At 55.7% G+C, this 20,651-nt stretch overlaps 3 protein-coding genes across 3 annotated transcripts; 1 reads left to right on the plus strand and 2 right to left on the minus strand.

The window, feature by feature from the left end:
• Window positions 1-517: 517 nt before the first annotated feature.
• Window positions 518-3,862, plus strand: LOC142037537 (transmembrane protein 121-like). Its single transcript, XM_075041997.1, has 2 exons — window positions 518-614; window positions 2,330-3,862. The coding sequence occupies exon 2, from the start codon at window positions 2,331-2,333 to the stop codon at window positions 3,267-3,269; it is 939 nt and encodes a 312-aa protein (XP_074898098.1). The 5' UTR covers window positions 518-614; window position 2,330; the 3' UTR covers window positions 3,270-3,862.
• Window positions 3,863-5,589: 1,727 nt separating this feature from the next.
• RRP36 (ribosomal RNA processing 36) lies at window positions 5,590-15,664 on the minus strand. The gene is made up of 7 exons (XM_075042369.1): window positions 15,428-15,664; window positions 10,159-10,297; window positions 8,170-8,236; window positions 7,240-7,344; window positions 7,043-7,117; window positions 6,814-6,931; window positions 5,590-6,592 (listed from the first exon to the last, which is right to left on the minus strand). Exons 1-7 carry the CDS (start codon window positions 15,603-15,605, stop codon window positions 6,453-6,455), a joined length of 822 nt encoding a protein of 273 aa, XP_074898470.1. The 5' UTR covers window positions 15,606-15,664; the 3' UTR covers window positions 5,590-6,452.
• Window positions 15,665-15,684: 20 nt separating this feature from the next.
• LOC142037799 (neuronal PAS domain-containing protein 4-like) lies at window positions 15,685-20,649 on the minus strand. The gene is made up of 8 exons (XM_075042365.1): window positions 18,668-20,649; window positions 17,926-18,092; window positions 17,699-17,835; window positions 17,452-17,557; window positions 17,080-17,326; window positions 16,694-16,803; window positions 16,114-16,255; window positions 15,685-16,031 (listed from the first exon to the last, which is right to left on the minus strand). The coding sequence occupies exons 1-8, from the start codon at window positions 18,766-18,768 to the stop codon at window positions 15,737-15,739; spliced, it is 1,305 nt and encodes a 434-aa protein (XP_074898466.1). The 5' UTR covers window positions 18,769-20,649; the 3' UTR covers window positions 15,685-15,736.
• Between the last annotated feature and the right edge of the window lie 2 nt (window positions 20,650-20,651).

A 20,651-nucleotide genomic window follows, 5' to 3' on the forward strand; every position in this document is an offset into this window, starting at 1 on the left:
CAGCCCAGTTCTACCAGTGTCCTGCGGAACTGGAGCTCCCCAGGACGCCACAAACCGGCACGGCTGAGTGCCGGGTCACGGAGGTGCAGGGGTTCCCCCCACCTGCTCCACCGGCGAGGAAGGGGTCCCGGTCCCTCCCGGTGGGCAAGACCCTCGACAGTTCAAGCTTCCCAGGGCCCCCCAGGTTTTCCTGGGGTCTCTCCCGAGCTGTGGCAGGGAGCGCCCATAGCCCTGGGGTGGTTTGGGTCTGGGACAGGGCAGGAGGATGCTGTGGGGCAGGAGGCTGGCTGAAGGTGGGGGGGACACGCACCCCCCCCACCACCCCAAGCTGATGGGGGCAGAAGGGGAACGGCAGGGTGCCCGACTGGGGCGGAGGGGGGGAACCCCCCGGTTTTGCCGGGAGCGGGGGTCGGGCCGCGGGAACCGGAGCGAGAAGGGGGCGGCGGGCGGTGCCGGGAGCTCGGACGAGGCGGGGGCCGCCGCAGTCTCCGCCCGCCCGCCCGCCGGGAGGGGCCAAGAGCCGCCGCCGCCGCCGCCGCCGCAGCATCAGAGCAACCACCGGGGCGCGCCGGGCGATGCCGCGCCGGGCCCGGGGCCCCGGGGAACCGCCCGAGGTAAGCGCGGTCCGGGCGGAGGGGAACCCCCTTCCTCGGGTCCGGATCCCCCCCCCCTCCCCTTCTCCCCTCCCGGTCATCCCGTCGGTGCGGGCTGTCCTCCCCTCGGTGGGCCCGGGGGGGAGCGTCGGTGGGCAGCCCGAGGGGATGCAGCCCGCGGTGGGTTGCGCTTTACCGTGGCGGGAGGCGGCGTGGGAGCCCCGGTCTGAGGCCGGGGCGAGGTAGGGCAGCATGCCGAGCTGGGGCCTGGGCTGGCTCCGGGTCCTCCGAAGGCTGGACGAGGCCGTGGGGTGAAACCCCAGCCCCGCGGCACGCTCCAGCAGTGCCACGGCCACCGGCTCCCTTGTGCCCATCAGCATCTGATCTCTCCCCCTTAGAAGCACCCGTGTCTGGCGGGCTTAAGGCTTCGCTGCCTCCTTCCCTCAACGTGCTAGGATGCTTCCGGGCCCGGGGATGCACGACTGCGCCGGACGCCCGCTCCCTCGGCCAAAAAGCGGGAGTTCGGGTAGTTTGGGGCCAGGGCCCTGTGCTGTCGGCAGCTAAGGGGTGACGGTTAATTGGGCGGCCTCCGTCCTGCTCCCAAGCGCCTGCTCCACGGTCAAGTGCTACCCAGGCGATGCCCACCAGGTGACCGGGATGGGGTCCCAGGGCCCCTGCGTGGCCCAAGGTGCGGCTGAGCGGGTTCTGTGCAGGCGGCCGTCGTGCGGTGCTGTGCCACGCAGTCGGCAGGCCAGCTTCGTCCTCCATTTCAGCTGGGGGGCTGGCTCCCCTCCAGAGCAGCTGCCGAGCCGTGCCCGGCAAGGCCCTGGCTCCGTCCTCCCTCTGTCTCTGGCAGCAGCTGCCTGCAGCTGTGCTTGGTCAGGGGGAGGGAGACTGACAGCCCCAGTGCCGTCCATGGCAGGCAGGGTGCTTTTGGGGACTGTGCTTTGCTCTGTCCCAGCCTGGGAAAGCTGAACATCCAGCTGAAATTGAGGGCCTGTTGCAGAGCTGCTTGTGTCCTGGAGCTGTGGGTTGGTGCTGCTTTTCCTTGCTTTCAGTTTGTCGTTCTGGGGCAGGGTGGGCACGGGCGAACAGCTGTAGGCAGAGCTCTTGGGGAGCGTGAGGCTGAAGGAAACGGAAGATGCTGGGCTGATTTCTTCCCTCCCACCCCACAGGACAGCCAGGCTAAAAATAATCCTTCGCCTCATGCTATGCATGAAAATAAAGGAGACTAAAAACAGAGCGGTCCAGGATCATAGCAGCTAAGGACCTTCTTGGGTTAAAGGCATAGATATGGTATTGTTTGCCTTGTGGGGTGAGAATATAACCGGTGCCACTGGCTGGGAAATCCTGTGGAAAATAAGGCACGTGCCCTTCACAGTGGCAGAGACTAACCAGAGTGATGAGCTACTGGAAGAGGCAGTAGCATCCCAATTGCCTGAAGGCTGTCCAGCCTGCCCCACCATATCCCCATGTTCAGCGTAGGAGCTGGGTTTCAGCCAGTGCGTGCCACCAGGATGGCCTGGCCAGGAGTCTCAGGAGCACTTCGGCTAGGAGTCTCCAGGTTTGGAACAAACCAGGCACATAGGATGGGAGAAGAGTCTATGAACCCCCCGCTGACCTTCTTTCAGCCATCCACAGTTGTTGGGGAGAGGGGGACAGAAGGGGGCCCAAAGCTGGGGATGGGGAATCCCAACAAACAACTCCCTGACGGCCCTGCCTGTTCCTCTGTGCAGGATGGTTCCCCCACCACCCGTCAGCAAGCCCCACGTGTGCCTCTCCACTGTGCTCATCATGACCAGCCTCGTCCTCATGGATGCCTACCTGGTGGAGCAGAGCCAGGGCTCCAGGAAGCTGGGCATCTGCGTCATGGTGGCGGTGGGTGACGTATGCTTCCTGCTCGTGCTCCGCTATGTGGCCATCTGGGTCGGGGCGGAGGTAAAGACAGCTAAGCGGGGCTACGCCATGATCCTCTGGTTCCTGTACGTCTTCGTTCTGGAGATCAAAGTCTACTTTGTATACCAGAACTATAAAGCTGACCGGAAAAGCCTGGATCTCATAGCCCGCAAAGCGCTGACCTTGCTGCTCTCCATCTGCATCCCAGCCCTCTACGTGTTGTTGGTGGCCACGGAGCACATGGAGTACGTCAGGACATTCAAGAAGAAAGAAGATCTCCGCAACCGCCTCTTCTGGGTCATTGTGGACATGCTGGACGTGCTGGACATCCAGGCCAACCTGTGGGAGCCCCAGAAGAAGGGGCTGCCACTCTGGGCTGAGGGCATCATGTTCTTCTACTGCTACATCTTGCTCCTGGTCCTCCCTTGCGTGTCCCTCTGTGAGATCAGCATGCAAGGGATTGGCATCATGCCGCACCGGATGATGCTGTACCCCATGCTGAGCATGCTCACCGTCAACATCACCACCATCTTCATCCGAGGCAGCAACATGGTCTTTTTCAGGGACGCCCGGGTCTCCAGCATCTTCATGGGTAAGAACATGCTGGCCATTGGGTTGAAGGTCTGTACGTTTGTGCAGTACCAGCGGCACCGGCACCACGCGCCCCTGGGGCCGGACCTGGCCCTGCAGCACAGCACCCAGGCCCAGCCCTCCCCAGGGCTGCACAAATCCCGGGACCAGCCTGCCTGCCCTGAGGAGCTGGCCCAGGACAATACGTGACAAGCCAGCAGGAGCCACAGGCTGGGCACCGCCACGTCTGGCCGTACCTGCAAACCCAAGGTGGGTCGCCGAGCTCCCCGCCTGGACAGAGGGCAATGACCCTGCTCCCTTCCTCCCTGGGTGAAGCTGCTCCGGTCCCCGCGGGTCGCATGGCGAGGGACCCCCCCCCTCCATAGCAGCCTCCGTAAAGCCGCAGAGCAGTTCGGGACCTCAACACCCTGCTGAGCGAGACGGGCAGCGGAGCCGAGGAGGAGGCCAGGTTTGCCTACCACGTCTGGCTGGGACCAGGCTCCCCCCACCAGTGCTCCCCCACGCAGCACTGCCCTCCGGCCAGCCAGGGCTCAGGCTTGGCGGGGGGGGGGGCTGCATGGGGACACTGCGCGTCACCCGCTCCGCTGTGGTGGTTGGCCCCGGCTCCGGCTTGGTGCTTGGCAGCAGCCTGCTCCCTGCTGCGTGAACCGGGGGTCCCCGTGCTGGGGGAGCGAGGCCTGGGCCTCCCCCTGCCTGTCACCCCTCTCAGCCAGCTGCAGGCCTGGGGGCATCCGGAGGGGATGACTGTCCTTTTTCCTATCTTCCCTCTTTGCAATAAAAGACCTGAGCCCTGCAGCCTCCTCCTGTGTGTATCCCTGCCGGCAGGCAGGTCCCACCAGCTCCTGTGGGTGCCTGTCCCTCATGTGCGTGGATGTGCAGCTGCAGAGAACATCTGGAGTGGGGGGCTCGCTCAGTGACTGCCCTGACCTGGGGAGAGCAGCCCAGACACCGGTGTCTGAAACCATTTCTCCTGGCCAGCAGCTGGGAAAGGAGAGGCAGGTTCCTGTGAGTCTGGTGGGCTCCAATGGTGTCACTGGGGGAGGAGGTGTGGAAGCTTTGTCAGCCACCACTGCCTGCGCAACCAGCTGCACTTACATCAGCTGGTGCCAGCCATGCCCAGCATCCCATGTCCTCCCCAGGGACACCCATAGCAAGTCCCCACACTCCACCTGGAGGGATGCCAGAGCAGGTCTGGCAGGGGCACAATGCCAGGACAGCATTAGAAATGGAAGGAAAATAACCCAACTGCCTCCTTGAGGCTGGGAGGCTCCAGGGAAAAGCAGCTCCCCTGGCAGTAGAAAGCTCTCTGGAGCTGTTGGAAGCATCTCCTCCTGCTGGAGCTGGTGTTGCCATGCTGCCGCCTGTCCCCAACACCCAGTGCCACCACAACACTGGCTGAGCTGGGCAACGCCAAGGGCTTCCCCTGCTGCACGGTACTGGGCCCCAGAGGCTGGCAGGGAAAGCCAGGCCAGCAGACTTGCTCCTCCCTGCTAAGGTGGTGAAGAGAAGCCGGTGACATCCCAGCAGGATGTTCTCCTTGCAGGCAGGCTTGCAGGTCTCAGGAGGAAGGAGCCATTTGGCTCCAGAGAAGCCAGAGGGGAAAGCAGGACCGCTTTGGGGGTGCACCAGGTTTGTTCCCTGCTGGGCATGACCTACCAGCAGCTGGGGATGGGAATACACGGGCTGGGGAATGCTGCTCCCACATGGCCCCTCAAAGCAAGGCCCTGACAGCAGTGACAGAGGGGTGAGCCACCTCCAGCCTGTCCAGGCCCCAGTCATCTTCCCTTCTTACATTAAAGTACAGGTGGAGGTTTGGATTAAAAACTGAGAGCATAAAACAGACTAATGCCACAAAGGGGTCAGGACAGCCTTGGGTTTTGGTGCTGCTACAGCACTCCCAAGGTAACTCTCCTCGAAGGTACGAGGATGTGGCAGGCTCCACATCCCACATCACAAGGCAAGAAGAGGAGGAAGAAGCAGTCAGGCACAAGTGCAAAGCAATAAGCCACAGGCAGGTTAAAGGCAGCTGAGGATTTCCATATGGTCTCTAGCCAGCTGGCACATCCCATTTCCACTGCCTTCCCCCAGTTCCACTAAAACTTGTCACCAGCAGAGCAGAACTCGCATCACCCACAGAACTGCGGCGGAGGCAGATACTTCAGCAACACCCTCAGGTGGGCATGATGGATTTGCTCATCATTCCATTTCTCACTCACTGCAAGGCCTTTCCCCAGGTCCCACGCACCACCTGCCCGCCCGCACACAGCAGAGCTGTGCCCAGGGAACGCTCTGCCCTGCAGAGCCGAGGCACTCTCCCAGCACACGGTCTGACCTGTCAGACAGGGATCATCTGGGTCACATCAACATCACCTCCTTGTCAGCACAGCCGCAGGAGAGAGGGGCAATCAGGAGCAAGGAGAAACAAGAGAGGAACAGACGAAACGTTGGAGGCATTAACTCCCCCAAGTTCAAACACTTTCAACTCTTAACAGCACTGACACTGAGTAAACTGAGGGATTTTGTTTAATTCAGCATCAGTTTCCTAGAAGCACTAATGAGAAGTGAGACTCCATCCAGATACTGCACCCAGGCTGGGCCCCCAGAAGATAGATGTTGGTCCTCTGGGCTGCCTCCAGTTGAGGATGTGGAAGGTGTCAGAGGCTGGAGCACTGCAAAGAAAGGCTAAGGGAACAGCGTTTATTCACCCTCAGGAAGAGAAGGCTTTGGGGAGACCTAACAGCACCCCTTTCCCACCCCCCACGACAAAGCTACTGAGAAGACAGAGCCAGGCACTTCACTGAGAACAAGACTGATTATGGACGAAAACCAGGCAGGTTTACTGAAGGAGGTAAAAACAGTTTCATCTTGAGAACCTGAAGCAGTGGAGCAGAGGCCAAGAGAGGTGGTGGCATTTGTCTTTGGGCATTCCCAGACCCAACTGAAGCAGCTCGTCTGAAGTCAGGTTTAGCCCTGCTCTGAGCAGGCGTTGTACCAGAGCCCACCCACCCGAGGTCCTTTCCCACCTCAGCTGGTGTCTGGTAAGACCTGGAGTAAAGCCAGCAATGCCGGGTAGGGCTCGTGCTCTCCTAGCTAGAGGAAGAGATGAGCAGGTATGAGGACAGAGACAGCTGTCAACACCATGTGCATCTGCAAGACAGACTCGTCACCACACAGGCATGGTGTAAACCACAAGTGAAGAGGACATTTCAGGTACAAAAAGCACTATTTCTTTCAGTTCAGCCTCTGCTCTGCTGCCTAACAGCACCCACTGTACAGTGCAAGGCAGATACTGGGAAGAGGGATGACCATCTTCCAGGCCTGGCCAGGGCAGAGCAAGTCCCAGTGCCAGACAACAGCATGTCTGTCCAGCAGTCACAAGTTTTTCTGTGAGGGCAGACGGCGCTTGTCTTTGATGGCATTCCTCTTCCTCTTCTTGTTCAGGAAGCTCTCCAGCTTTCCACTCCTCTTCAGCTCTGCATACTTCTCGGCTAGCTCCAATTTCCGCTTCTCAGCTGTAGAGAGGAGGGGAGCAAGGTTTTAAACTGAAGCCTGAATCATCTCTACAGACCAGCCCCTCCTCACCTCTCCCTCCCTGGCTTGTCCCTCAAGTACCAGCACTAGAACAATCCCTCCACAGCTCTGAGGAATATTATGGATAACTTCCAGTGCTTAGAGTCCTGTCAGCAGTACTCCCTCTAGGTCTTCCTGTAGCATGTTCACACCGAGTACTTACATTTCTTCAGGAAAAATGGTTTCTTTCCCTGCTTGGCCAATTCCCTCTGTTGTCTCTTCAAAGACAGCTCCCTCTCCCTCAATTTCTGCTGTTTTTCCCGTGCCTGTTCTTGCTGTGTCTGTACAGAAAGGATGGCCTGTGTCAGCAAGTGTCTAGGCAGACCTCAGGTCACACATCCTTTCTTCTAGTGCATTGCCTCACAGGAGAGGAGATGCTGCACTGAACTCACCATGCGGTTCAGGAGCTGCTGGAGCTTCTCCTTCTGCTCCACATTCCGGCACTTTTTCAGCTGCTTCTGAATCATCTGAAGAAGAGAGCAGAAAGCTGCATCACTGCCTGCTTGCCACCTCCACTGTGAAAAGCCTTTGCAGAAGCTGTCCCTGCCAAGCAAGGTTCTTCTGGCCAAGGACAGGCACACAGCATCACCTCTTTCTCCTGCTTCTTGATGTTGTCCAGGAAGCTGTACGTCCTCATAAATATTTCAGGCTTATACTCTCCAGACAGGTCATCAAATCGAGGGTCTCTGCGGACCTGAAGGCAGGGAAGGTAAAGGTAAGAGCTGTGGCCAGGATGACCCTGTTAATAGCCTGCTTACTCTCCTTCCACAGATCAGATCTCGCCAATTTCTTTACTAGCAATATTATGCACCCACCATTGAAAACATCAGCAGTTGGCAAAGACCGAGTCCAATATTCAAGGTGGCAGTCCCTCATAAGGTCATCAAGCATCCAGTCAACAAGCAAAAAGCATCATCATATGCAAGTCTACCACCCAGGAGCGGCCAATTCAAGGAACAACAGCGCGAGTGCTGCCTCCAAACACCTGCAACTCCCAGACCAAGAGCTGGGTGAACACATGTTGTGAAGGTGATGGATTTGGGAATTCAAATCTATCTCGATTTTCACAGATTACCTGGGTCAGGTCACACAAAAAGAGAGAGACAAAAAGAGATCTCTAACTGTGGAAATTAACATATTAAGATGACCCAGCAATGATAAGTCAAAGTTATATTCAGATTGGAAACTAGATGGACATTTGAACATCCAATGTGATTAGTACTGAACAATGACCATAGCTTGCGGTGCAATTGTCACTGGTGGCAGCCTTTACATCTTCTGGAAACACTTGGGTCTCAAATGTTCAAGTTACTCCTCAAGTTGTGCATCATGCACGGCAGCAGGTCATACAGACAGCAGCTGCTCCTGCACCCAGTCCCTTGTTCTCCCCAGACACTGGCCCAAGCCCTATCCTCCAAAACCAGCCTGAGTCATCTTCAGCAGCCCCAGGACCATATCTGTGCCCTATCAGCACTGCTAAGGGAAGTCAGGTCCTGAACTGGGGAGAGGGAGCACCCACCTTCTTTGTAACAGAGACGACTTGTCGCAGAAAAGGTACAGGCTTCTTGGCAGACATCTCCAATGGCCTGAAAAGGAGAAAAATGTACTTCAGAGGAGCAGAGGACAGAATGAGGCCCAGGCTGACATATCAGGAGGTTAGCCAGACTGTCAGGAGAACATTACCACACAGTGCCAAAAATGGCAGACTCTCCCACTCAATTCTCACCATGATACCTACACAGAGCAAAGAGGTGACTTCAGTCAAGAGCCAGACAAGGCTACTACAACCAGACGATCTATAAATGCATGGTTAAAACAATCCTATGCAAAACTTGATACAGCCACCACCTGTGTCAGTAAATGCACCATACTCAATTATTCCTCTCCATGTTTTCATTCATCATGCAACAACCCTCTTCTATTCCTGGCCCACCAACTCATGCACTCTAGACTAATACTTATATTGAAAGGCGAGACCAAAGCTGGGAATTTCTGCACTGACCTGCTAGTTACAAAGGCAGGTGAATTCTACTGTGGCCAGACTCAGCGAGAAAGCATACCATAACACAGGTAAAGAAAAGATCAGCCCCCAGGAATAAGGCCTTACAGCTTATGGTACATATCTCGAAAGAGACTTCACAGTTAGTCAGGACTGTGAGGACCATGGTGACAACCAATGAAGTGAACAAGTTCTCCTTGCAACACAGGCCTTTAGAGCTTGATGCTTTAGGTGTACAAGGGGGACAGTAGAAGGTGGGAGAACAGGGCATTACTCTTCCCATATTACTTGGATACTGTGTCCTGCCATTTGTCAGTACATCAGGTAAGTTATTAGAAACATGAAAAGACCCGTGAACCACCTGCTGAGAGTACCCACAACATGGGCATTATACCCACATTCAGCACCACAATAACACCGGGGCAGGAACATAAACACTGCAGGCATAAGTAAGTTTTCCAAATCCCACTTATGGCAGCGTTCAGTGTATTTTCACATCCGCTGATGTAGCTACACCCCTGTACAAAGCTCTCAAGTCAGCTTTATGCAGCATTGCTGAAGCCAGCTCAGTTCCAGAGGATTTCCCTGAAGTTTGATTTATTTTTTTTTTTAAGCTCACTTCCACAACAAAAACATGAGAGAACCAGCATGGGGGATTTACAGCGATGCATCACTTAAAGGATTAGGGAAATGAAATAAACAGAATTATGTGTGGCAGAAATAGAGACGCTGCGTGAAGATGTTGCACTACACAAAATCCCCCAGACTCTTGGGTGAAAGGTAAATCAGAAACATTATTCTAATCAACTGTTTACAGCAGAAGAAACGTGTTCAGCAGAGATTCAGAAACAGGTTAGGGAATGCCAGTGTAACAGAGGAAACCCGTTGAAATCACTTAAATACGACTCTGAGGACTGAAAAACAGTAAGTACTGCAAATAAAGGGTAATGGCATAACATTTGTTACCAGTGGGGGCCTGTGGAGGACTGTAAAAAGATCTGATACTTTTTGTTGTGTTGAATACATTTTACAGTCACCACATCAATAGCACCTACAGAGTATGCAAATAGGAGATGTAAAGACCACTGAGGACAGGAAAAAGTCTGTGATAAGTACTGTAGAGGGGAAAAAAAAGGAAAATCAACAGACAAGCCACGGATGAGACAACAGCAGAAGGATGAATGAAATCCCAGAACAATTGGCTGTCACTGCAACTCCAGCCAGTGGAACCAGGCAGAAGATGCTGATAAGCTGGATGTTTTCTAAACCAGCAGGATAACTATTTTAGGGCCCAGGGGACATGAGTAAAGCACTATCATACAGCTTAAAAGAGAAGCATACCATGCCGCAGGTTAAAAGTGCTTTAATACAAAGGGTGTAAAGGAATTGAGTGCCAATTTAACTATCAAGTAAGAGGTGGCTGCTGGGGATTTGAACAGGATAGGATATTAAGAGCTCTGAAACAGCTCACACATGCACATTTTTCTAATGACAAAAGAACTTCTTTACCCCTTTTTGCCTTGTTGCTGCTTCACCGTAGCTTTGGCAGGTTTTGCAGTTTTCTTCCCACCAGTCACCTGCTTGCACACTCTCGTTCTCGTATTGCTCTGCACCCGCAGTAGTTCCTCAAAAGACATGTGAGATTGATCTGGAAGAGAACACAGGACACACCTGAACCAAACAGCTTCTCAAGATAATTCTCACCCCCAAATTCCACCAAGAGGGATGTCTCGGAGCCCGAGACAGTGATACGAGCACAGTGGTGTCATCCCTATACAACCACGTGGCAGAAAGAAGCTGCTGCATCTCTCAGCCTTTGATTTCTCTCTGATTAATCACTGCAGTCTTTAGCACTAGAATAGTCTCGCCCTCTCCACAACTTCTCTCTCCACTCAGTAGCACACACAAAACCAGTTCAAAGTTTTTACCTGGTACAAAGAATGGTACGAGCTCTGCACTGGGCTATATTTTGGCCGCATTGCAAATTCTGAGGGGTCACCTCCCAGTCCCAACTCTTTCACTTTAACAGAGTGTTCTTGTCCCATCACCTTTAAATGGGCATCATCACATCTCTCACATCATAAGACCAGCCAGAAGGTGCTGCAGGAAAACCAGATCATCTGTTCAGTCTGTCTGTTAAGACTCAGAGACAGTCTCTTCCCACTGCACATCCACCGTAGCACTGCTCAGTCTGCAATGAAGCGATTCCCACTGCAGAGCCTCCTCAGCACCCCAGAGGCCTATAAACTACTGAAATCCAGACATTCAACCTTTACCACCTCGCTACTAATAGGAATAGCTTATAGCCTGATTCACTGGGGGAAGAACAAAACCCCACAAGACCAAAAAGCAATTTCATATTCTAGCCCTGCCATGAGCTCCCCACAGTGTTATTTACACCTTGCGTTCCATAAAATGTTCCTTCTCTCCTCTGACTGCTGACTGGAAGACCAACACAAACACCACGAGAAACAGCAAAACCAATTCTACCCAAAGTGCTGATGAATGCACAAGATATTCTGGGATTTTCTGTTAATATCCCTCAGCGACAGTAATCTTTAACACTTCTTATAACCACAATGTAAAAATATCATCAACAATTCCTTCCAGATTTACACCTCTGGGTGTTCAGGACTAGCAATCACGAAACGTTTCTTAAGGCAGCACTTGGATATGCTCATTCCGTTCTCTGGACAACAGTAGGGGCAAGAAGGAACAGGAGGGTTTGCATTGGCTCCATTCTGAAGGAAAAAGTCTTTGCGAACACCATCGGGGTGACGTTTGCCTGCTCAACACCTCTAAGCAGTGACAGGCAAGCAGTCTTTCTAAGCCTTTGCAATACTATGCATGTGGCACAAAACACCCCAACTGTGGCCTAGCAAAAACAATCACATCCTGCCTGTGGTGGGTTGACCCTGGCTGGAGGCCAGGTACCCACCAAAGCTGCTCCATCACTCCCCTCCTCAGCTAGACAGAGGAGAGAGAATGTAACAAAAGGCTCATGGGTCGAGACGAGGACAAGGAGGGATCACTCATCAATAACAGTCACAGGCAAAACAGTCTCGACTTGAGGAAAATTAATTTAATTTATTACCAATGAAATCAGAGCAGGATAATGAGAAACAAAAACCAAATCTTAAAACACCCCCCACCCCAGCCTATCTTCTTCCTGGGCACAGCTTCACTCCCAGTTTTCTCCACCTCCTCCCCACCAGCAGCACAGGGGGACAGGGAATGGGGACTGGGGTCAGTTCATCACACATTGTCTCTGGTGCTCCTTCCTCCTCGGGGGGAGGACTTCTCACTCTTGCCCTGCTCCACCATGGGGTCCCACCCACGGGAGACAGTTCTCCATGAACCTCTCCAATGTGAGTCCTTCCCACGGGCTGCAGTCCTTCAGGCACACGCTGCTCCAGCATGGGTCCCCCATGGGGTCACAAGTCCTGCCAGCAAACCTGCTCCAGCGTGAGCTCCTCTCTCCACGTGGCCACAGGTCCTGCCAGGAGCCTGCTCCAGCACAGGCTTCCCATGGGGTCACAGCCTCCTTTGGGCATCCACCTGCTCTGGTGTGGGGTCCTCCCCGGGCTGCAGGGGGACAGCCTGCCTCACCGTGGTCTTCACCACAGGCTGCAGGGGAATCTCCACTCTAGTGCCTGGAGCACCTCCTCCTTCTTCACTGACCTTGGTGTCTGCAGAGTTGTTTCTCTCACATATTCTCACTCCTCTCTTCCAGCTGCTGTTCTGCAGCAGGTTTTTTTTTTCCCCCTTTTCTTAAATATCTTGCCACAGAGGTGCTGCCACCGTTGCTGACAGAGGCCTTAACCAAGGCTGAGCTAATGGGACATGGGGGAAGCTTCTGGCATCTTCTCACAGAAGCCACCCCTGTAGTCCTCCCTGCTACCAAAACCTTGCCATGCAAACCCAATACACTGCCCCACGACACAAGGTTTCTGCATGCTCTGCCCAAATCTGCTGCCGAATTCAGGAAGTAACATGAGGTCAGTCACGTTAGCTCAGCATGGACTCATCAACCCAGTCACTCTCATCTTGGCAATAACCAAGACTTTCTGCTTCAGAATCTACTCACATCATCCAGAAAACGTAATGAGCATGTTCAAGCACTGCCTCAAGAAATGTTTTCTTTTTGTTTGTTCTGAACACCCAGGAACTCTGCTCTGTCAACACTTGTTAGTCCTCCAAGGAGAGTTAAGGGAACACCATATGTCCACTTTGCCGCATAAGGGACAAAGGAAACGTGAATACAGCACTACTTCATTACACTGCTTCCCCAAAACACCCTTTCCATTTATCTTACTGCAGTTTGATATCCTCTCTTGCTTGGGCTCCCGCAAACACCCTTGCCCTCCATCTTCTTAGGGATGACAGCACTGTTGCCCTTTCTGATCTCCCTCAGGTTCTCCACCTTTCGCCATGTCACTCGTACAATCACCTGTTGCCTGCCTGCCCAGAACATGAAATCACCTTCAGACCAAAGAACTGTGCCTGCATTCAGGTAAGGGCTGAGTGCCAAGCAGCTCAGCAATCTAAAGTAATCATGCTGTTGGGGTTTACAGGGACTTAAGAAAACCAATAAATTCCAGGACTTAGACAAGAGCAGCTGCCACCATGCTGTTCAAATTCAGTACAGATAGCTTTAAACTGCTGCACTATAGGAAAAATCTGTGCTAATTATACAAGTTACTGGGGTAGAGAGCAATTAATCACTGCACAGGGCAGTATTTGAGTATCACTGGATACTGAAAGCATCACCGGACAGACAAACGAAAGACTCTAAGCAAGGGCAGTCAAAAGGGCAAAGAAAGAATTAAAAGAAAGGAAGAATGATGTGGAAGCTACTCTAACATTGCACAAAGGCAGACAAAATACCATCACTCACGCTACAATACTCCATTTGGCTGCAACTCCAAAACAATACTGTTAAAATAGCAAAGGCTTACACGATGTCAATGAAAACAAAATAAAGGCACCATATAAAAAGATGCAACATTTAGCAAAGGATTAGAAAAGAGATTTGATATAAATCAGACAAAGCGAAGGCATGCAGAGCTTCCACTGCTAAAATACTTCAATACTGGTATGAGATACCAGACCAGAGTTGACCACCCAAAACCTACCAGAGAAAGTGCTTTCTACACAGTAGTATCTGTCCACAAAATACATCCTACTATCTATTTGTAGGAGACTGAAGTAGCCACTCGCATTGATAAAAACATAATTTGACATCAGCATAAAAAAAGAAGCCTGTTTTGGGGCAGAAGTGAATGGCCCCAGGAGGCATTCACTGCTGGGCAGCAGATTTGACAACTGTGTGTGTGAAAAGGTTGCTGGCTTCCTGCTCCAAAGTGGCTGGTCCTAGCCACAACCTCTGCACAAGGAGAGTTCATGATCCTTAAAATCTATGCTGACAGGTTCTCCACCAAAACGCCTACTAAAAGACAGGATTAGCTTACTTTCCTTGTTTCTTGCATTCTTTCTTGACATTTTAATTTCCCCGTTTTTTTCATTCCTTCCCCCCCCCCGGAATATAATTTACCTTTTCTGTGCTGTCTTTATAGTCCATTTCATCTTCCCCCTCCTACCATTTCTTCCCTTCCTCCATTATTTTGTGGATTGTTTCCTCTTCTTTCCACCTCTTGCTAAACTACCGTTACCTGCTGATAACATGGGCACTTCCTGCTCACCAGCACAGCCTCCCCATTTTCCTCTGCTCCCACAGACTCCCACGACACAAGGACACCTTATGCCTTTCTCAGCTGAACCCGTTGAGAACTATACAACCTGCCGAGCACATCAAAGAGTGTCCGGGATGCAAAAATAGATGGCCTAAGAAACGACTTGTATCCACCCAGTCATTTCCCACTGAGACAAACCTAGTGCTGGACCCTAATATAACTACTTCTGTTCCAAAAATGAGATTAAAGAGGGCCCAGATAGGTGTTAAAAGCAAAATCACTGTTCCCATTCACATCCAGCTGTGGGAAAGAGAGGGTGACTGTCAGCGGTCTTCTCCCTGAGCTTTGCTAAAGTTCACCATTAAGAGAGGAGAACAAAATGCCTACAGATGGGGGGAAGAACCCCCTTCCTGAAAGTCTACCTCTAGATGAGATGCGCCTCCCCCACAGCCCCTCACAAGCACTGCAAGGAGACTCCTCTCACAAGACAACCAGTAACTCTTGACCCCTGTGACACACACCATGCCCTACCACGTATTCAACACTGACATCCATTCCCTCACAATTCTTTTCAAGGGTCTTTGACATATGCCTTGTAAGGTTTTCATTCTCACCTTGGTCGTTTCAAGACAAGGAAACCACACTGCATATCTTGCTGCAGATGAGAATAACTGCCTCAATACACCCAGCCGAAGCACCACCGCTGTTGCCACGGCTACACACCACCCGGTTCTTCTGGTTTACCTGTCCCGGTGAGAGCCTTTCAAGCTACCGCACACCTAAATTTGCAGAGGAACTGTCCTTCAGAAGATACAGGAGAACTTCCACACGCGGGGAAGGCGACCGGAGAGAAAAGAGGCGCCTCTCAGCTTTTGTTCTAGAGAACTCTCAAACAGCTCAAGCCGAAGCCCAGCTCTTGAACCCCACCTCAGGCCTCTTCACCTCGCCCGACCTCCGCGCCTCACCAGCGGCCCCGGAGCGGGGGGGAAACGGGACAGCGACGGCAAACCCCAGCCCGGAGACCACCACCTTTCCCGGAGGGCGCTCCCGCCCCGCAGGGCCCACCTCGGCGAGCCGGCCCTTACCTCTCCCGAGAGCCCCCGCCGCGCCCTCAGCCCCCGGGAAGCTCTCGCTGTCGCTGGAACTCTCGCCCTCCGCCGCCTTCAGCTCCCACACATCCTCCTCTTCATCCTCATCCTCCTCGGCGGCGGCTCTTCTCCGTCCCGCCGCCCGACCCCCCTCACCCTCCCGACGCGGCTTCATGGCCGCCCGCTCCCCTCACACCCCCGCGAGCCCGCCTCAGGCGCGGGACAGGAAGTAGGCGGGGCGAAGGGCGGCGGCGCAAGCGCAGACAGAACGAAGGAGGCGGGGAGAGGGGGGTGGGAAAAGGGCGTTTATTGGTGCGGGCAGGGGGCGTAGTGCGCGTGCGCGGCGGTGGGTCCCGCCCCCTCCAGCGCGTTGCCAAGGAGACGGGCCCAGGCGGCGTCCGGTGGGCCCGGGGAGAAGGCCGCGGCCTCGGCCTCGGCCCAGGGCCAAACCGGAGCGGCGGCGGCGGGCGGCGAGAGGCTGTCGGCTAGGGCACGGAGCTGCGCGGCTAGCAGGCTGAGCTCCTCTCCCGCCGGCGGCTGCGGCGTGGTACGGGGCGGGGGGTGATACTGCCGGGCGCGTAGGTAGGCCGCTTCTTCCTCCCTGCGGCGGACACGGGAGTGAGGGGCGGCTCGGGGGGCACGGCCCCGCTTTCCCCCCCCCCCCCTCCATTAAAGCCTTCTACCTGAGGCAGAGGCTTGTGCAGGTGATGGCGTGGCTTCCGTCCTCCCGCCGCGCCGATACGTGAAGCCAGGCCCAGGTGCGGTCTCTGCGCAGCACACGCAGAACTGCCGACCCTGCTGCGGGTCCGGCTCCGGTCCCGAGCACTGTGGGCAAGGGGCCGTGTTAACCTGCGGCAGGGCACGGCGGCACCGGTTGCCAGGGTAGAGCAGCTGGCTGTGGACCGTGCAGGCAGCCCTGATGGGGGCTGTAGCCAGTCTGCTGCTGTGGCCCCAGCAGGGACAGAAGCCACGGGTAGCGGAGGCAGGTCCGTAACAGTCCTGCCCTCTCAAAAAGCTAGGGCTCAAGCGAGTCCCTCTTCTCTGCACTGGGGCAAAGCACGGTGCTCCTGTTCCCAAGCTTGGAAGGTCCCTGTGACCTTATAGACAGCATGTGGGGCATGTAACCAATTCCCTGCTTTGTCCTTTTTGGAGCAGGGAGCCACAGCGGGCAGGACGAAATTCACTTTGTTTCTTTTGGCCTGGACAGCCAGGTTTCAGATGTAGCCAGAGAAAGACAGGTACATTCCCAGGCCTGACACTCACCCACGGCCCTGTGCTGGGCAGCCGCTAGGTCAGTGTCCTCGGGGTGCAGGAGGCTGTACCACGACTGTCCAATCAATTCCTCCCTGCAGTAGCCAAGGTGGTAGGTGACACTGGGGAAGACAAGGGGAATGAGGACTGAGTGCTTTGCAGGGTCTGCACCGTGTCAGCAAGGAGCAGCTGTTGCACAATGGAGGAGAGGGCAAAACAACAGGGGTACAGAAATGAGTTGCAAACGAGGGAGGGACAAGGCTTGGGAAGCGTCTGGCAGAGTCCCACTGCACACGCGAGGTCCAGCCTGTGTCCCACACACAGGCTTGGTGAAGGGAAATGATCCTTGCTGCCCGAGAGGTACAGTTGGGGCTATGGTGTGAGCAGGCACCCCTCACCTCTCTGTGACATCAGTAAACGTCATGTCTAGGATGTGCGTGCTCTGGATTAGGTCATCCTGGGAACTGGCATCGCCATCTGCAGCCAACCGCGCAACTGGTGTGCAGAGGGCCAGGAAGGCTGCGGCGGAGGGGGAGGCCAGCCGACGCAGGGCTGTGAAGCGCCCACGCACTGCCACAGCCCGATTCCCCCCGTGCTGCAGCCGGAAGGCCTTGGATGTGCGCATCTCGCTGACAAATGTGACTTCTGCAGGGAAACAAACCAGCTGGAGCGGGTCAGGGGCTCCCTCTCTCTGCTCCTAGCAGCGATGGCCATGAAAAGCCAGAGCAGGGCGGCAGCATCTGTGAGACACCAGCCGAGGCCTCCCTTACCCCTGCCGGGCTCCTCCTGGGCGAGGAGGAGCTTCTTGCGTGCATCCTCGTGCGCTCGCCCATCTAGGATGTCGAAGATCGTGTCCCCCTGGGCGAGCAGCTCCACCTGACAAAGAGGGGGCTGCTGTCATGGACTGTGCCTGCCCGCTGGAGCCACAGGCCAGCATCTGCCAGGGCAGTGTGCCGTGCATGCAAAAAAAGGCACCAGGACAGGGACAGTGACTGCAAATGCCCAGTGGGCACTTACCATGGAGAGGCCCAGGACCTGAGCCACGTTCTCAGAGATGTAGATCAGCTTGCCATTGGCTGACAGCACAAGCAGAAATCCTGGCAGCAGGGAGAGCAGCTCTGTGCTGAGGGCCGGTCCCGCAGGAGGAGCTGAGTCTGCAGGGCGAGCACAGGGTGAAGCGCTGTCTTGCCAGGGCAGGAGCAATGCCCCCCGCGGAGCCAAGCTAGCAGCAGTGCCACAGGTACCTGGAGGGAACAGCTGAGCCCCCCGCAGCCGGAGGCACACCAGGGCCATGGTATGGAGATAGGAGAGCCGCTCCTTCTCCTGCGCCGAGATGGGCAGCAGGGAGCGCAGCGCCTGCAGCTCCGCGTTGATCTGGTCCCTGCGAGCCTTGGAGGCACTTTTGGTTGACCTGCAAAGCCAGCCATCTGGGGACACACGTCCAGGGAGGGAGAGGGACAGCGTTCCCCACCCGCCGCTATGGGGAGAATTGCAAGCTCGTGGACACGGAGTGGAGATGCTCCCCTGAAGAGGCTCAGCACCCGTGCCAGCTGCCTCTAGGAGAGCAAACCTTTGGTGGCTGTTTCAGTGCAGTGGGCGCAAGCAGAAGTGCTCACGGCTACCCAGGAGGGACACACTGCTGGTGTGGCTGGTGCCCCTCTCGCTGGCGGGGGCAGGTTGGACAATGACCTGTGCTTTGATGGGGAGCCCAAGTGACACGACCTCCCCGCCAAACCCCGCAAGGATGGAAACTTCACCCAGTGAGGCCCAGCCCATTGCATCTGCCTTTACTTTTCAATCACCTGCAATCCCTCTGCCCCTCCAAGCTCCCGCGCCTCCTCCCCACGTGCTGGCTGGCAGCCCCGCTGTCCCAAGCTGGTGCCAGCCCCTTGCAAGGGCCATGGGGCACCACGCAAGCTGGCCCGGCTCTCTCCCCAGCTCGGAGGCCATCACAGCCCTGTAGGTGGGAGACAGTAGGGAGCTCACCTGAACGGCTTCGAGGCACCGGGCGCCTGCTTGCCCCTCCTGGGCAGGCAGCTCATCTCTGCCTGCAGAGGCCTGTGGCAGTGGCTGCAGAAGATGGTCATGGTGCCGGCACTAGGATGCCTGAAGCTGGCAGCGCACAGCTGCCTCCTTCGCCTCTGGCTGCGTCTGAACCTGCTGACCCCGCTGCTCCCGGCCTCCTTTTGTACCCTCCTGGGGCGCAGGGGCCAAGCCGCTTGTGGAGAGAGTTACCTCTCGTGACGCAACTCCAAACAGCTCGGGGCTATTTTTAGAAGGCAGGCTGCTAAAAATAGTCCTCGCAGCTGGCTGCAATCTGAGAGGGGAAGCAATAAAAGGAAGCCAGGGTCTTTAAAGCAAACCTGGCTGCTCAGGAGGGGGTGATGATGAAGGTAGCAGGGATCCCCCCGTGGGGCACACATCCGCCCAGCTCCTGGCCCACAGTTGTTGCCAGCCCAGCAGAAGGTCCATGATGGGCTGAAGGCCTGTGGCTAGTCCAACCCGCCTGGCAGCTGCTCTCCAGCATCACTGATAACTGAGCTGGGTGCTGGGAGAGGGAGCTGATACACCAACAAAATACACCAGAGACATCCAGACCAAGGCGGTGAGCAGTCTCCCATCCCCAGGTCTGCAGCAGGGTCCTGGCAGAGGGAGGTCTGGGCCACAGCACCCCTGAACCTGAGGGAACCCTTGAAGGGGAGGGGAGTGCCTGTGACCCTCTCCCTGGTGAGCCCCTTCTTTTCTTCCCAGAAAAGCTGCCTCACCTCCCCACCAAAGGTTTGCTTTCCTAGAGGCAGCTGGTGTGGGGTGCTGAGCCTTTCTAGGGCCTGTTGTCTCCACTCAATGTCCCAGAGATTTTCTCCCCAGAGAAGCCCCGGTGACAGAGCCAGGAGCATCTTGGGGAGCCTCTGTGCTCAGCACCACGCCGCCCAGTGCACTGAGCCTGGATGGGTCTGTGGGTGTTTCCTGGTGCCTGGCACCCTACAAGAAGAGTGAGCTTGGTGCTTCGGCGCTGGGGAAGGGGATGCCATGGCAAAAAACCTTCTCCATTTCATGGCATGGCTTGAGAAAGAGCCTGTGGCTGAGGCAGCTGGTTGAGCAGGGGATCTGGAGCTGCCGGACAACACACGGGAGCTGCCCACCCAGCCCTCACAGGCAACTTGCAGGTGCCAAGGACCACAAAAGGGGAGCCCAGGCTGGAGGTGCTCTCCCTGAGCCAGATGTGCTGTCAGCACACCCCAGCTCCCTTCAGGCCCCAGCCCTGCCATTGATGCTCATCACCCACCACAGCGAGGTGCTGCCAGTACATGAAGAACAAGCTTTTGTCGCAATTATGGTGCCTTCTGTTCTCTTGCCATGGGGTTTGCGCTGCTCTCATGCTGCTCCGTTGCACCTGCACTGGCCACCTCCCACAGGCTGAGGAGCCCAGGCACCTTTGCAGCCTTACACTGCTGCGTGAGCAGCACTTGAACCTGGCAGGGGAGATGGCCCAGGGCCTCCATCATGCATTATCAGCACGCAGCCACCACCATCTCTCTGCTGCCCCGTGACTTTACATGCCAGGGAGCACCCTGAGCATTTCCCTAGCTTCCCCTGCGTTAACTCTGCTACGGTTGCTGCCTCTTCACATCAGACGCCTCACCTGCACAGGAAGGGGCTCGGGCACAGCCCTCTGTGTCGCCTGGGGAGGCTGGCCCCGACATCCCTCCACCTCCCTCCACGAGACAGGGAGCTGTGGGGCACCCACCTCCCTGAGGCAGTGCAGCCCAGGAGACACGCACCACCTTCCTCCCTTCCCTCTCACGGGGCAGCACAGCCCCCGGGCAGGAGGCAGGCACACCAGGGCAGTGCTGCTTTGGGGGAGTCCAGCTCCCCTTCTCCCACCCCAACCAGGGCTGTGGCTGGTACGAGCTGCTGCCACAATCCACTGGTGGCCTGCAGCTGTGGGGGAAAGCACCTGGTTCAGTCT

Source organism: Buteo buteo, chromosome 12 (assembly GCF_964188355.1).
Source record: "Buteo buteo chromosome 12, bButBut1.hap1.1, whole genome shotgun sequence".
Classification (NCBI taxonomy): domain Eukaryota; kingdom Metazoa; phylum Chordata; class Aves; order Accipitriformes; family Accipitridae; genus Buteo; species Buteo buteo.